General features: G+C 38.9%; 1 protein-coding gene across 1 annotated transcript in view; it reads right to left on the bottom strand.

The window, feature by feature from the left end:
- The window catches only part of MAML3 (mastermind like transcriptional coactivator 3), a 1,503,256-nt gene extending 1,488,892 nt beyond the window's left edge, over nucleotides 1–14,364 (bottom strand). Inside the window, exon 1 of the mRNA XM_044061628.1 lies at nucleotides 13,300–14,364. Within this exon, the coding sequence (XP_043917563.1) occupies nucleotides 13,300–13,671 (372 nt within the window). The 5' untranslated portion in view covers nucleotides 13,672–14,364. The remainder of the gene's footprint in view (nucleotides 1–13,299) is intronic.
- Nucleotides 14,365–17,125: the final 2,761 nt, after the last annotated feature.

Here is a 17,125-nt window from a genome sequence, read left to right as displayed (position 1 = left end):
TATATTTATTTATATATATATATACATTCATTATATTTATATATATATATATATTATACATTCATTATATATATATATATATATATATATATATATATATATATATACATTCATTATATTTATATATATATATATATATATATATATATATATATACATTCATATATATATATATATATATATATATATATATATATACATTCATTATATATATATATATATATATATATATATATATATAAATAATATACATTCATTATATTTATATATATATATATATATATATATATATATATATATATATTCATTATATTTATATATATATATATGTATATATATATATATATATATATATATATATATATACACATACATATATACATAAATTTTATATATATATATATATATATATATATATATATACATAAATTTTATATATATATATATATATATATATATATATATACACACACACACACACACACACACACACACACACACATATATATACCAACAAGTTCCAACATATGTGAGAGAACCATAAAGCCAAACTGGAGGCTCAGCTCTCTCAACTCCGTACTGGCGTAACCAGTCAGGAGGAGAAGGTATCCACACTCACTACAATTCCAGTCTCACATAGACCTACCACATCAGCAAACCAAACACATAAACACACAAAAACATACTTGGAGGCTCTAAATAAAAATCTGGCTAAGCAGCAGAGACCTCCAAAGCAGACACCCAAGCAACCGCTGGAACAACAGCACCAAAATGGAAGAAGTAAAAAAGCAACAAGGCAGGATTCACCAAACGCGATTTATTCTTAGAAAATACAAAAACTCTGACGTCTCGGCCTTCGCCTTCCAGGAGTATGACACAAATGAAAACCACCAAGTCTTATATACAAGTTAAACCAATTATACAAATAATTAAACAATCAGTATATTAAGAAATCAATTAATTAGACAACATTCTCCAGTTAAAGTCTTCATTAAGACCATTTGGATATAAAGTTTTAAACTTTAAAATATAAGCAGTTTCTTTATATAATAATAACTGTTTAATTCTAAACATATCTACATCATTATTAGATACTTGCTCCAAAATTGAGGCTTTAAGCAACCTTTCATCACTATTGTGTTTTTCAAAAAAATGTTGGGCAACAGGGCTCTCATTCTTAACATTAACTATGTCCCTGATATGCTCCAATAGTCTCACTTTGAAAGGTCTTTTTGTCTCCCCAATATAAAACTTTTGACAAGGACATGATAACGCATAAATTACACCTTCTGTTTTACAGTTAAAACAACCATGAACCTTAAAAGGGATACCGTTTATATGATTAAAACTGCAAGTAACAAAGCTACATGCCTTGCATTTCCCACACTGATAAGTTCCTTTTAATCTAACTTGTTCCACCATGCCATCTGTAGGGACACTAAATCTACTTCGCACCAAAAGATCTTTAATACTCCTACCTTTTCTGTATGAAAATTTTAAATTTACATTTAACCATGATTTAACCTCATTAAGAGAAGTAAAATATTTCCAAAACAATAAAACATTTTTAACAAATTCAGGGGTATAACAGCCATAAGTAGTGACAAAATATATGTCTTCACCAGGAATTTGTTTTTTCCACTTTTTTTTGGGAATATTAACTTCAGATCTCCTTTTCTGTATCAAATTTTCTTCATTATATTTATTAATATGTTCCCATAATTTATTCAGACATTCCTCCATGCAGGATGTGCTATATCCTCTCACAAGAAATGAATTATAAACTGAATCTAGTTCATTTTTAAATATTTTTTCATCATTACAAAGTCTAAAGCATCTTAACATTTCTCCATACGGTAAAGAATATTTAGTATGAGGAACATGTCCACTGGTACCATGTACATAAGTAGTTGGACCTTCAAACTTTCTATTAACCGAGGTTATTAATTTATAGCCACTAGAGATGTCCAAAATAACATCCAAAAAAGGTATTTGTGGACCCATAGTTAACCCATCAAAATCTAGACCAAATCTGTTATGCTTCAAATCTGAAATAAATTCTACAGCCATAGATTGATCCCCCTCTACCAAAAAAATCAGATCTACAAATCTATAATATTTAATAACATAGTCTTGAAAAAACCTATGTTTATAAATATACTCATATTCAAACAGTCCCATGGCCATATCTATATATACATACATTATATATTTATTTATATATATATATATATATATATACATTCATTATATATATATATATATATATATATATATATATATATATATATATATATATATATATTATATATATATATATATATATATATATATATATATATACACATTCATTATATATATATATATCTATATATATATATACATTCATTATATTTATATATATATATATATATATATTCATTATATTTATATATATATATATATATATATATATATACACATACATATATACATAAATTTTATATATATATATATATATATATATATATATATATATATATATATACACACACACACACACACACACACACACACACACACACACACACACACACACACACACACACACACATATATACCAACAAGTTCCAACATATGTGAGAGAACCATAAAGCCAAACTGGAGGCTCAGCTCTCTCAACTTCGTACTGGCGTAACCAGTCAGGAGGAGAAGGTATCCACACTCACTACAATTCCAGTCTCACATAGACCTACCACATCAGCAAACCAAACACATAAACACACAAAAACATACTTGGAGGCTCTAAATAAAAATCTGGCTAAGCAGCAGAGACCTCCAAAGCAGACACCCAAGCAACCGCTACCCCAAAACAAAACACATGCAACACATAGTTCACAAAGCCATTGTGCTGAACAGTCACAACCCTTAAGGCTAAACAACACACCTGATACACCTGTAATAGGTGATTCTATCATCAGGCACAATGTCATCCCGCTCACCAGGTTGAACAAGGAGAAGGTCACGGTGAGCTGCCTGTCGGGCGCTAGGATCCACCACATAACACAAGCGCTGAGGTCACTCCAAGGCAAGTACAAATATGACTCAGTTAAAGTCCATGCTGGTGTGAATGACCTGAGACGTACCTCCCTGGACTACATGAAAAGAGACAGAGGCGCTCTCTGAACATGTAGCCCAAGCCGGTATGACCCTGACCTTGAGTAGCATCTTACCCTCACCAAGAATGATGCCACAATATGAAGACAAGATGATCAATTTCAACAACTGGCTTAAGCATTGGTGTCATTCAAAGGGGATCCAATGCCTGTCAGCCTGGGATGACATCATCGACAAGCCACGCTGCTTCGCTAGGGGCAGCTTGCACCTGTCACCCCTGGGCTTTCGGATATTGGCAAAGGCTCTTGCCACCCCCATAGTGCCTTTTCTAGGCAAGGCTCAAAAGACAAACCCACCTCCATAGGTATCACAAGGGATAAGAAACCTGGAGTAATGCTACTCAACGCCAGAAGTCTAAACCTCAAGATGCATGCACTCAAAACTCTCCTGAGCATGGAGAACATCGATATCTGTGCAGTAACAGAAACCTGGTTCAAGGCTCCCGAGAGCACCCCAGCACTACCAGGTTATACCTCATACCATGCTTTTCGGCCCCAAAACTCGGATCGAACCACAAAAGGAGGGGGAGTATCAATATTCGTCAAAGATACCCACACCTCCAGGTTGGTGGAACAGCACAAAGCATCGGAGACTATCCATGTGCAACTAACAGTGGGTAAAACTGCCTTCCAGTTTACAGCCTGCTACAGACCACCCTCCCAAACCCAGGAACCCCACTCTGCCTTCCTGAGAACACTGGAAAATATGAAGGTCTCTCCAAACACCATTATATTGGGCGACTTCAACTACCCAAACATAGACTGGGAGCATTACTCTAGCTCCAACACCCTAGCCCAAAGGTTCCTAGAATTTATAAACTCAAATGCTATGGAACAACTTGTGACCACTCCCACAAGAGGGGAAAACATACTGGACCTGATCATCACCAACATGGGGGCTCTATGCTCCAGACCAGAAGTGTATCCCTCACTGGTAAGATCAGACCATAAATTAATCTCACTGGATATCCACATCCCGACCCCACTCCCTGCCCAGAAAACCACACTGAAAAACTTCTCCAAAGCAAACTTCACACTACTCAAAACCGAGGTGGAATCCTTCAAAGCCCCCGGGCCTGTGGAAAATACGGCCCAGACCACAGAATCCTTTATAAACACATTCTATAAACACCTTCAGGAATGCATGGATCATGCAATCCCAAATAAAACTAAGACCCAATCCCCCAAAGGCAGGCGTCCTGTCTGGTGGACCCCAGCCATAAACAAACTATACAATAGAAGAAGGAAGTTACTACACGATAGAGCAAAATCCCAAAAAGGGAAGGCATCTCTGATCAGTATTAGCAAAAAAAATACGGGCACTCATAAAATCATCTAAGGCCAGCTTCGAGAGAAAAATTGCACAGGACACTAAAGATGATCACAAAGCTTTCTTTAGTTATGTTAGGAACCCGGGTGGGAATTCCCAGATATACTCAGAATTAATCCAAAATGACAAAAAATACACTGAACCCACAGACATTGCCAACATCCTGGCCGACAGGTTCAGCGCAAACTTCTCCCCCCCTCCCCACCAAAAGAGCAAATATCTATTCCAGCAGAGTGCTGCCCCCCTGACATATCGAATTCTCAGGTAAAAAACGCCCTCTCCAAAGCAAAAAACACAGCATCAATGGGACCAGACGGTGTCCCGGGCTGCGTCCTACATGAACTTCAAGATGAGCTAAACCCAAACATAAAGCTACTGTTCAATCTCAGCCTTACTACAGGATATGTACCCAAAGAGTGGCGTACAGCAACAGTTGTCCCTCTCCACAAAGGTGGTGCCTCAACGGATCCTGGAAACTATCGTCCCATAAGCCTGACTAGCTTGGTCTGCAAAGCTATGGAAAAGATCACCATGGAACTCATAAATAAAGATATTGGGGACCTACAGACACTGGATCCTACCTAGTTCGACTTTGTTAAGGGCAGATCCTGCCTCTTAAACCTAGTCGATTTCTTTGAAACAGTCACCAAGGCCATTGACGAGGGGAAGGTGGTCCACACAGCCTACCTAGACCTCGTAAAAGCCTTCGATACAATACGCCACTCGGGCATCATACATAAGCTATCCAGCTTAAATATAAACCCCTATGTCACTAGATGGGTTGCAAACTGGCTCAAGGACAGAACCGACATGGTTAGAATTGCTGGAGCCATGTCAGACTCCAAACCAGTTACAAGTGGCGTCCCACAAGGCTCCGTCCTGGGACCTCTCTTGTTCGGTATATATTTCTTGGAGGTATAGGCCAACACGGAAGGACTTTGGTTGACCAAGTTCGCAGATGACTGCAAACTGGGCACCATAATCAACTCTCCAGCTGACACAAGCATCCTCCAAAAGGGTCTCATAGAAAGAGACAACTGGTGCCAGAGCCATGTCCTCAAGCTAAACGCCAAAAAGTGTATAGTCATCCCCTTTGGAAAAACAAAGTGTCCACACATTACCACATAGGTGGTAATCCATTAAGTACGGAAGAAGTAATTAGGGACCTGGGGACCCAAGTTGATAGCAATTTCTCATTTGATAACCACGTGGCCAAAGTGGTTAGAAAAACATTCTATATAGCCCACCTAATCATGAAGGGAGGTCATTGTGCCTCTTTACTCATCCCTCATCAGGCCCATAATTGAGTAGAATGCCCCTTTTGGGATGTACCTTACCAGACACCTGCAGCAACTGGAAAGACCCCAAAAGTACCTCATCAAGAGGATCAAAGGGCTCAAACAGATGCCATATGCTGCCCGGTTAAAGAAACTCCAGCTCTACTCGGTTGCATACCGCCTGCTTAGAGGCGATCTGTGCCTGACGTATAAAGTCATGTCCAACCCGGAATTAATGGACATGCTGCACCTCAGAAAATCCAAATCCCATCGAGCTACGCGCTCGAGGGACTTGAACCTCAGCACAGAAATAAATAGGACATGCTGGAGGGACAGATTCATAACCCAGAGGTTCCCTTCACTCTGGAATAAAATCCCAGTCCAAGTTAGGCAGAGTCCCTCACTGACTCTCTTCAAGAGGAATCTTGATGAGTGGATGGGAGATCGTAGGTTTACCCCGGGTATCACTTCTGTGTCACTGTTAGACAGAGGCACAGTAAACTAAACCTCGCAAAAGGGCATAGTAAATCATAGGAGATCATAGGTTAGTACTAAGCTAATTGCCCTTGCGAGCCATTTTAAGCTTAGCCAATTATCCCTTGTGAGACTCAAACCCTGCACTTTGTGTTTGTAAGGCAAACATCTTAACCATTAGGCCACCCTCCCAACTCATTTAAATGGGTGGCGAAAGCCAAACACACTCTGGCTAGGCTTACATATATATATATATATATATATATATATATATATATATATATATATATACACACACACACACACACATTATATATGCAGCTTCTGAACTCTTTTTATATATTTGCATTGCCTTGTGTATCTGTAACCTTTGCACAAAAGAGCCCAGATGCAGGCTAAAAAGGGTCAACAGACCAGTCCACTTACCTGGCTACCAAACAAACAAAAATAAAGTTGCTGCAAGATGGCAAATGTAATTTCCCTTCACAAAAATTGTGTCAATGCAGCATGTACTTGCTAGAAATGCAATCCCAGACAAAACTGCAAAGTTATATGAACGATGCTAGTACCGGATTTACCCCAGACCGTTGGGCGGCACACAGGTCTACTTACACTTCACCAAACCATCTAAGTAAGACATAAAAGGCCACACTAACAGAGGTAGGAGTTAGAATAGTCAGCAGTCATTTCAATGTAGAACTATGAAGAAAAGCCCTGCCCCTTTTGAGAAAGACATAATGCTGTGCAACACTGTTTTAGCTGTAGGCACCAGTGTTTTAGCCTGGCAATTCCTATTAGCTCACCTGCAAGGATTCTTCTCCTGTGGCCCTGTTTGCAAAGCTCACAATGGTGGACACACTGATGGCTTACTACAAACCTATGAATTCATTCCCATGGTCAGCTGACACTTACAAGGTAAAGGCTTTGATTCTGACCTCTGATTATTGACTAGGCTTGTAATACTCTGCAGACAAATAGCCTAGTATTTACCTATGAACCATATTGTAAATTAACAAAGCTACAGAGCAATAACACATAACTTGATGATTTAAGGTGCATAACACAGAAAGGGTAGAAACAAATGGAACAACCTTATGAAAGAGTTGGTTAGATTCAAAAACAGTGAAATTTAAAGCACTGTAGAGAAAATATTAGGGAAACTGGTGACTATCACAATCACATACTTCACAGATACAGCTTAACCCGCGGCACGGGTGCACATCATTGCCACTTTGGGTATATCAGTTCATATGCACGTCCAGACATGACCTTATGTTAATAGGCTCTGTCAGTTTGTATATATGTACAGATTGTATAGACTCATATGTACATATATTACGGTATACAATCTTACCATAAGCAGCAGATTTACAGGGTTTTAAGTTAGGTCCTTCTATTTTATCTATATACTGACAAGTTGCTCTACTGTACAAATGTAATATGTCTGCTTCTGCATTTGTATCAGTTGTGGCCAGATTCCCTGCAGAAAAAGGGTCCTTTGACCACTTAATTAGCTTAGCTATCAAATGCAAATAAATTAATTCAGTTCTTATAAGGAGTTTGTAAAATACTTGTAAACTAAAAGGAAAGCACCATGAATTCAGTAGGTAGCAACCAGCTTTATTAACACAGTTTGTAAAATAGTTTACTGGTTAAGCATGGGTGTCCATTTTACTAACAGAAGGTTAAAGCACTGACTAAAAGAACCAAGCAGTCGATACCTGCCATATCCATCAATGTTCCTTTTTTTTATGCATTATTGTACATAATTGTTCAAGCAGGCAGTACACAATACAATTTTTTTTTAATTATGTTATGGTACTTTTTTTTACATTTTTAAAACCCATGATTAGGAAAGCTGCTGTGGTTATTACAAAAGTAGTTGGAAATATATTATTACATGCAATTTAGCTAAAGCTTACTGTATGTTGAAAAAGTTTTCAAAAATACAGTGTACAGTAGCCTCATTTCTCACACAGAGAAACTGGTAGTGTTTTCTCAGGGAAAAATGTATTTTCAGAGTTGCCATGTTTGGCATAATATGGTTATCAAACCTTTCACTTATTTGAACAGCCTACGGTTTAATGCAGTTTACTATTATTTTGTGATAACTAAGCTAAACACCTGGTGTTGTCACACACACATGCATGTAAATATATATACAAATATACACAGATATATACACACCCATACATATGTGCAAAGTTAAAAATACATTTATATCACACACGATTGGAGGAACTCCGTGGTCTGCCTCAGTAAGAAGCTGAGATCCCTCATAAAATCCTCCAGAGCTGGTTACGAAAACAAAATCGCCACCGATTCTAGACAACCGCAAAGCATTCTATAGCTATGTCAAGAATCTCAATGGCAACAGTCAGATCTGCTCTGAGTTACAGCACAATGGCACTAAATATACAGAACCAACTGATATTGCCAACATGCTGGCAGATAGGTTCAGTACTAACTTTACCCCTCTCTCATCCCCTCAAGGGCCCATCTCTATACCAGAAGAATGCAAAGTTCCTGTAATCATGGATGCACAGGTACAAAAACACACTTTACACAGCCAAGAACACAGTATCCATGGGACCTGACAACATCCCAGGCTGCGTTCTACATGAACTACATAACGAACTGGCATCCCACCTAAGTACCATGTTCAATCATGGCCTCACCTTTGGCTTTGTGCCCACTGATTGGCACACAACAATGGTTATTCCCACTCCACAAAGGGGGAGCCACCACGGACCCCGGGAACTACCACGCCATTAGCCTGACGAGCTTGGTCTGCAAGGCTATGGAATGTATCATCACGGAACTTATAAACAAACAATGACATTGGTAATCTCCATACTCTAGACACTACCCAGTTCGGGTTTGTAAAAGGCAGATCATGTCTCCTAAACCTGACAGACTTCTTTGAAGTGGTCACCAAAGCCGTAGATGAGGGTGGTAAGGGGGTTCAATGGTGGACCAGTGACAAGTGGAGTACCACGGGGTTCAGTCCTAGGTCCTCTCCTGTTTGGTATCTACTTCTCTGAAGTACAGGCTAACACAAAAGGTCTTTGGCTAACAAAGTTCGCAGATGACTGCAATAAGAGCCATAATCAAAACTCCTAACGATGTGGACATCCTACAAAAGGGCCTCACCGAGACAGATGTCTGGTGTCAAAGCCATGGCCTCAAGCTCAATGCCAAAAAGTGCATTGTCATCCTTTTGGTAAAACCTCTGTACACCGAAAGTGTGATAAGATACCTTGGGACACAGGTGGACAGTAGTCTCTCCTTTGATAATCACATCGGGTATGTACCTCACAATACATCTACAGCAACTGGAAAGGCCACAGAAATACCTCACAAAGAGGATTACCGGCCTCAAACAGATGCCCTACTCAGACCATCGCAAAAAAACTCCAGCTTTATTCTGTTGTATATCGCTTACTCAGGGGCAATCTCTGCCTAACATACAAAGCTATGTCAAACCCAGAGCTGTTGGACATGCTCCACTTACAGAAATCCCAATCCTTCCAAGCTACACGCTCTAGGGACCTAAACCTCGTCACCACAACAAACAGAACATGCTAGAGGGACAGATTCCTGTCTCAGAGACTTCCCATACTCTGGAACAAACTACCTATCTATATCAAACAAAGCTCCTCATTAGCACTCTTCAAGAAAAATCTTGATGATTGGATGGGAGATAGGAAATTCACCCTGGGGATCACTTCTGTGGCTCTGCTTGACAGGGGCACAGGACAATACTTTTCTTGGGTGGCAAAAGCCAGGGTACTGTTTGGCTAGGCTTATATAGGCCCTAGAGCTAATAGCCTAGTACCTACCTATGAACGCACATACATATATATAATATGCATACACAAACACATGTATTACACACATTTCATATATCATATACACATGCATGTATTAGTGCACACACGCACAAATATATATATATATATATATATAGTAGACAATGAATGTTATAAACAATGAATATCACATACATATAAACTACGAACACACACGTGTATGTATGTATATGTATGTATATATATATATATATATATATATATATATATATATACATACACACACACATATATATATATATATATATATATATATATATATATATATATATATATATATAAACTATACACGCACACACAAAATTACAGGAGCGAATACATTTCAGCGTCAACCATAATGAGGAGCGAATACATTTCAGCGTCAACCATAATGAGGAAGTTAAGTTAAAAGATATGTTACAACCCGACAGTTCTCCACTTTAGCAGTTTAAAAATAAACAATTCACCAATTCACATTCAAAAAAAGAATGGGGATGGGGAAGCAGGCAACAGCAGATCCTACTCCCTAAATCTCATGTTCGGGATCAGACTGGCCAATAGTACAATATGCAGGTTTACATCTCTTCCACACCACCACACATACACACACATAGAAGTAAAAATCCAAGAGGAATTCAAATATCATAGTTATTAGGTAACGAAATAAACCGTACATTACATTTGCTGTTTAAGTAATGGAGCAGACAGTAGCTACCGTTTCAGAACCTAAAAACCACCCCCACCAAACCATCCACTCTGACGTCCCCCTCTCTCCGGCCTCTCCTACGTATTTTTACAACATTGTTGTTTGTTCAATACACCGTCCTGCTCAAAACAGAATGACTTAAAGACATTATACATTCAACACGGTCCCCACCCCATACCTCCCATGCTGTTGCGAAGGCATATCGCAATGACTTAGTACCTCTTTGCATTAGTCCTCTTTAGATTTATTGATTATCTTCTGATTTTCCCCTCATAAGGCTATTTACATAGTTAAATGACTAGAACACGATATGCAAAACTCCTTTATCGCTCACTATTTGTAGTCTTAACAGCTAAAGAGCATGTACTCCAAAAAAATAATAAAATGCTCCTATGTTGCACCTTTTCCTGCGATTTGTGACAGTCAGAAGTAAGAAGGTTTGGTTACAGCCGGCCGAACAGCTCCAATTCATCTATTATGTCAGTATGGAGGAGAGCCCCAGACAAGAGGACCTAAACCCTTGACTAAGGCCTCTCTAGGGTCTGGCCCTGCGAAGAGACCCCTGCGCCTTGGCTGTGCTCTGCAAATTAGTACCCACAGGCAGAGACCCTCGTTCACTGACTATAGACTTTTACTAACAACTAATCTTCACAAGCTTTATTCGGAAACTTCTTGAAAATATAGTAAAAGATTCACTCAATACCTATGTTTACTATCGGCAAATGAAATTATAAAACGAAGCAGCTCCAAATTGTCCGGAATTCTGCAGTATATCCAGATTTTTGCCCCAAATATTTGGTCTGTTCCTCGTAAAATTAGTGGATTTCTGCACAGTACTTTGGATTAAAGTCAATAAATAAATGACAGACATGCGAGTTTCAGTGTTCATACAATCCTTCAGAAAACGCATGTTAATACAAAACAAGTTACTTTCTGAAATGTCTGAATTTATAACAGTAATATTTAAAATCTGTCTTTGATTTGGGCTTTTGTCTCCCTATTATTTTTGGTTTTGTCCAGATTTTTTTAAAAAGCTGAGAGATATTATTTCAACAAATCCTCACTGCCACACCAAATTCCTTACAAACCCCAATAGCCTCTGAAACACCTCCCCATACAGCTAATGTTGTGTTGTAAGAAGTAACTTGGCGATTAACAGTAGACGAAGCAAATACTGCGAGACTTGGAGAGATGCCCACCAACAAAAAGCGCTCAGTTAGCAGCAGGTCTACAGGCATAAAGCATTCAGCCTGCAGACTGCTTGGACTGCCATCGCCCAATAAGCTACTTGCACTACTTCCCGTTTAGCAGACAGTTAGGAGGGTCATGACTTCTGCAGCAAAAAAGAGACCCTCAAATCAACATGATCCGCTTGAGTGATGTAGGGCTGCAGCTACTGCTGCCTGCACAGTGAAACAGTGCCCCCCATCAATTACAGAGACAACACGACAAGAGATACAGGGGATTTAGTGCAGTGGGGGAGGGGTGCTGTGCACAGCTGCAATGCTATGCAAACCCTCAGACAGGCACTCTTTGTTATTAACACATGGGGATCAAAACAATACCATGCTTTTTCTTCTCAGTGCAGCCTTCCTCAAAATGCACATTATATTTTGCAAACAACTCATATAGTCGTTCACTCGTGGGGATCGTGGCTCAAAAGCATCCCCACACTTGTTCATTTGCCAGGTTATCAAGTGTTAAGATAAGTAAATACAATACATAATGCTCGCCATCAAGCCTTACTATGTCACTGCTGCAATATACTATAAAAGTTAACATAGTACAGCTCAAAGCTATGATGTCTGCATTTCAGCTTCTGTACCTTTTCATCTGCTGCATAAATTGTAGAATGCAGCAACAATGTGTAACTTATGTGACTTGCTGAATCAAGGAGTAATCGAATCCACTGAAAAGCCTTAAAAAGGGGCTTCACTTTCATTTTCTATATATACCTACATGCATCCATCATTACAAAGCACCAATCAACAGGTTCATTGTATTCACATAATGCTGCATATATGACTAGAAGGGATTCCATTTTGTTAGCAAACACATCTAAAGTTGCATTCTACTTCAAGACCATCTAAAGCAACATCTAAACAATTGTAGCAAAAGGTTATTCCACATTAAACACCCCTACACATATGTAAAGGTATGTAATACACTCCGTGTTTAACACATGCTCAAACTACTTAAACAAACTAGAGTTAAGTGCAGTACACGTACAGACACACACACAATCTCCTCCCCCGCACATACAAATGAGAGGCGGAGAAACCAATGAAGTGGAGTCTTCTCCAGCCTAATCTTAGCACTTCAGGAAGAGTACTACTACTAGTGACTTCCGCAAGTTTTGAAAAAAATATATATTCACCCAAGACAAGTAGCACAGCTGGGATATAAACAAAGCTACAAAGTGTGGCGTGGCATTTACAACTCTACCAATCTGCAAACTAGCTGCACGAAACAATTAAATTCCTTCTTCCCTTCATGGTTTCCTTACCGCAATAAGAGTGTTGTTCCTCTGCCCAGCAAAAGCAGCTTCTGCGTCCTGCTGCTGCTTGTTCTGCTGTTTGCTAGCAGACTTCTTGGCATTCTGCTCCAAGGTGCGCTGGTGCAAATTGACGGTGCTGCGGCGCTCCAGCGCCAGCTGCTCGAGCTGAGCTTGTTGGTACCTGCTCTCACAGCTGACATGATGCTTGCGACAGCTCTCAATCCTCTGCTTCAGCCGCTCCACCACGGTGCTGTGCCTTGGAATGTTCAGGCTGCCAGCATTCCCAGCGCCGCCACAGCCGCTCAAGTTAGCAGCGGTGCCACTAGTCATGCAAAGGGGGTTAGGGTCGTTTGTGGCAGTGGGGGCTCCAAAATCCCCCATCCTCCCCTTTCCGCACACTATTTTGGAACAACTTTTAATCCTGTTTTCTCACAAAAAGGGGAAACCCCCCCCCAACAAAAATGAATTAAAACAGATGTTGAAGCCCCCACGTTCCTCTACTTAGAGCATATATTTGACAGACTTCAATATAAATAACAGTGCCAAATGTATACAGATAAAAAAGGCAGTAACCATAGGTTGCCTGCTGTGTAAACACTTCTTGTAATCCACTAGTTCAGATCAATTCCAAGAGATCCGGATGTTGCAAGCAATCCCACTCAATCTCTCACACATATCAGATGTAGCCAAGCTTTCTTATTGTTTTCCTCCAGCAAGAAGAAAAAGTTTTTGGGTGTTTATATCACACCGCCCCCAGAGTTCTTTTACTCACTTGCATTCCAAAAGAAGTGGGTTTGTGAAAATAAGCATACTTGTTGGGGAAACATATGTGAATAATCCATGCGTTTTGGTGAACTCGCTCGGCGAAAGCGTCGCTGAACACCAAAGTGCTAATCTGCTACTGAACTACCATCACAATGATCAAGCGCTCTCCTCCTCCATGCCAGCGGAGTGATATCAGGACAAGAGCTCAGTAAACAGCAGCCAGGGGCCGCGAGACGGCAACAGAGCAGGAGCGTCGCGCAAAACCCGGAGTGGGATGCTACTACTGGACTGGATTGGGGCGCGCGCAGCCAGCGGCAGGAGAAAGGTGATGTGCCAAACTGGAACCAATTTTCAGGGTTTCCAGTTTAATTACTATATGTGAGAAGGAAAAAGGTTGCCGAAATGTTGGCCAGTGTCCATGTTTGTAGTTGTGATGTTTGTACGTGAAAAGGATAATCAGTGGTACCTTAATGATTATGTAAGATAGGGAGCTCACAGCAAGGTGTAACTCCATCACAGACGGTCCCGTTAGTACTGAAGGTCATTTGAAGTCGGCATGGTACTGTCTTGTAAGCACTACCTGTCGTGTTTGTTAGTGAAGAGATAGAGCTGTCTAGTCATTTAAAAGTCTTCAAAAATCCTCCATAGTGCGGGGCACGTTGCATCATAAAGTGCCAACTAATTACACTGCATGGCTTTCTCTAAATAACAAAACTTGATAACCTGTATCCCATTTATTCTGTGTTTGAATGTCCAGTCTGAAATGCTATGGTATACTGCAGCCTTTACTACAGCCAGGGTGACAGGGATGGACATATGTGTTTGTAGTGCTTCTGTCGATACATTTTTGCACACTAAACTGGGTTCAGTTTTAGTACACTGAAAAATGTAGATTTCCTATCAGTCCTTAATTTACATTTTTGTAGGTGCAGCACTGGTACGTCCCACATGGACACAAGAAATGCAGGTTGTGGTGTAACACCATTCAGGTACAGCGACCTTTTCAGAATTTTCTAAGGGGGTATGTGGGGAGTGCCGTGCATTCAAGCATTGTTTAGCATGCTCAGAAAAAAATACATTGTAAGATGGAAAGTGAATGCTGTCGACTGATTCAGAAATATCTTTATCAAAATATTTCTTTCCATTACTCTTGGACTTTCAATACATTTTAAGAAGAAAATATTTTCTTGTGATGTAATCAGCTATAACAGCTGGAAACAAGAGGGTCAAATACATAATAAAGGTGCACAATACACACATATTAACATTTTATTAAATACTTTAGTTATATCTCACCATGCATATAAACTGTAACAGCTGGAGTAGCAACGATAGTTATTTTCATGCCGTGAAGCTGTGATTCATGGAGACCTCTGCAGCAAGAATACCACTTGTTTTTCACATTTGCCCCACTACCATACATTTCAAACTCCAAGTGCAAGAAATCTCGACAAATCCGGAACAGATTTAAATATCGCTGTTAAAAACTTAGAAAGTAGCTAAAATAATACGTTTTGCATGAGCATGCATTTTTCTGAAGGATATGAAGTCTGAAACGCAAATGCATGTTATTTAGTGACTTCAGTTGTCAATGATTTGTAAGAAAACCACATATTTTGTCAATAACAGACCAAGAATATGAGGCAAAAATATGGACATTCTGCAAAAATATGGACAGTTGAGAGATACCACACTACGATTACATTTGTTTGTTTTGGCAGTGATAACCCTATTACACAAAAATAAAGAAATGTGAGCCTGCTTAAAGTGCCTATGTTCATAATATCAAGTTGTTTAAATAAAGTAACTATCAATAAACATTCACATTACTGAATACTACCCGTGTTTCTTCACCATACACAACAAATAACAGTGGCTGGGGCAAGTGAGATAAAACAAGTCATTATTTTATTACCTTGGAATATTGATTCATGGGAACCAAAATGAATTGTAACTCATTTTCAGAAGTTTGTCACAGTTATCTTGTCATGGTTTGTATGTCTTCATATTTTGTTTCATTTTGGTGACCAGGTATTGCCTGCTAGGCTTATAACCTTTTTCCCCCGTTTTAGTTGACCCAGTTGTAGGAGTCCTGCTGATTAGCAGAAATGTGACTAGGGAACTGGGGGTTTTAAATGTTTCTCTTTCCAGAAAAAAAAATAGGATTTTCACAAGTGTAATGATGGGGAGATTGTTGAAGTGCAGGGGAAAAACTTTGGTGGAAGACTACTAGGAAGAGAGCAGTGTTGCTGCGGCCAATCAGTATTGTGCTGAACTGGACTTTACCTTGAAGGACAGTTAATGTGAACTTGCTGCAAGTTAAGTTCACTAAAGTTGTCAGAAACGTTATGGACAGATGGAGTTAACAGAATGCACTGCCTCATTGTGTAGAAGGCACACATGTGAAGAGTAAAGACAAACTCTTAATGAGGGATGAAGAAATGTGTAGCAGCTAAGGTGAAAGAACAGTGCCAGGCTGGATGATGTTACTCTCGAGAACCATGGAAGACTTACACTGCTGTACATTTAATCAGCAAGAAATTGAGGTAAAACACTTTAATGTAATGATATTGTTGGTCTGAACTTTACTGTTGAATAATGTAAATCTGAACAACTCAGAAAGAACAGAGATCCAAAAAGTAATGAACTGAAAGGAACAGAGAAAAGTCACAGGAAAAATAAATGTAATAGAATTAAAACTTTAAGTAGGTTAAGTGCTTTCACTTCTCAAAAGAAACTTCATCAGAATGAAGAAACAATAAAAAAAACAACCTTTAAATATCATAAAACAACTATCACATGACGCCATCAAGTCACATGACCCATTAACTTCTTGTTGAATTATTGAATAAAAGTAAATATTATCAATATATTATAACTGTAAAATGCATTCAATAAATCAAACATTAAAATATTCATTACCAAAATTCATCACTAAAAAATGAAAACAAATTATTTGATTACATACATTCTATAATGTAGCAGCTTTAATGGTTAAATGCTACTAAAAGAAACAAATTCATTTTACCCTGAGGTACTTGGTCACGTTAAGCAGTATCTGCCAAATATA

Source organism: Protopterus annectens, chromosome 2.part0 (genome assembly GCF_019279795.1).
Source record: "Protopterus annectens isolate FY-2018-M chromosome 2.part0, PAN1.0, whole genome shotgun sequence".
NCBI lineage: Eukaryota > Metazoa > Chordata > Ceratodontiformes > Protopteridae > Protopterus > Protopterus annectens.
The sequence above is the reverse complement of the archived record's forward strand: the minus strand, read 5'-3'. Positions and strand labels throughout refer to the sequence as shown.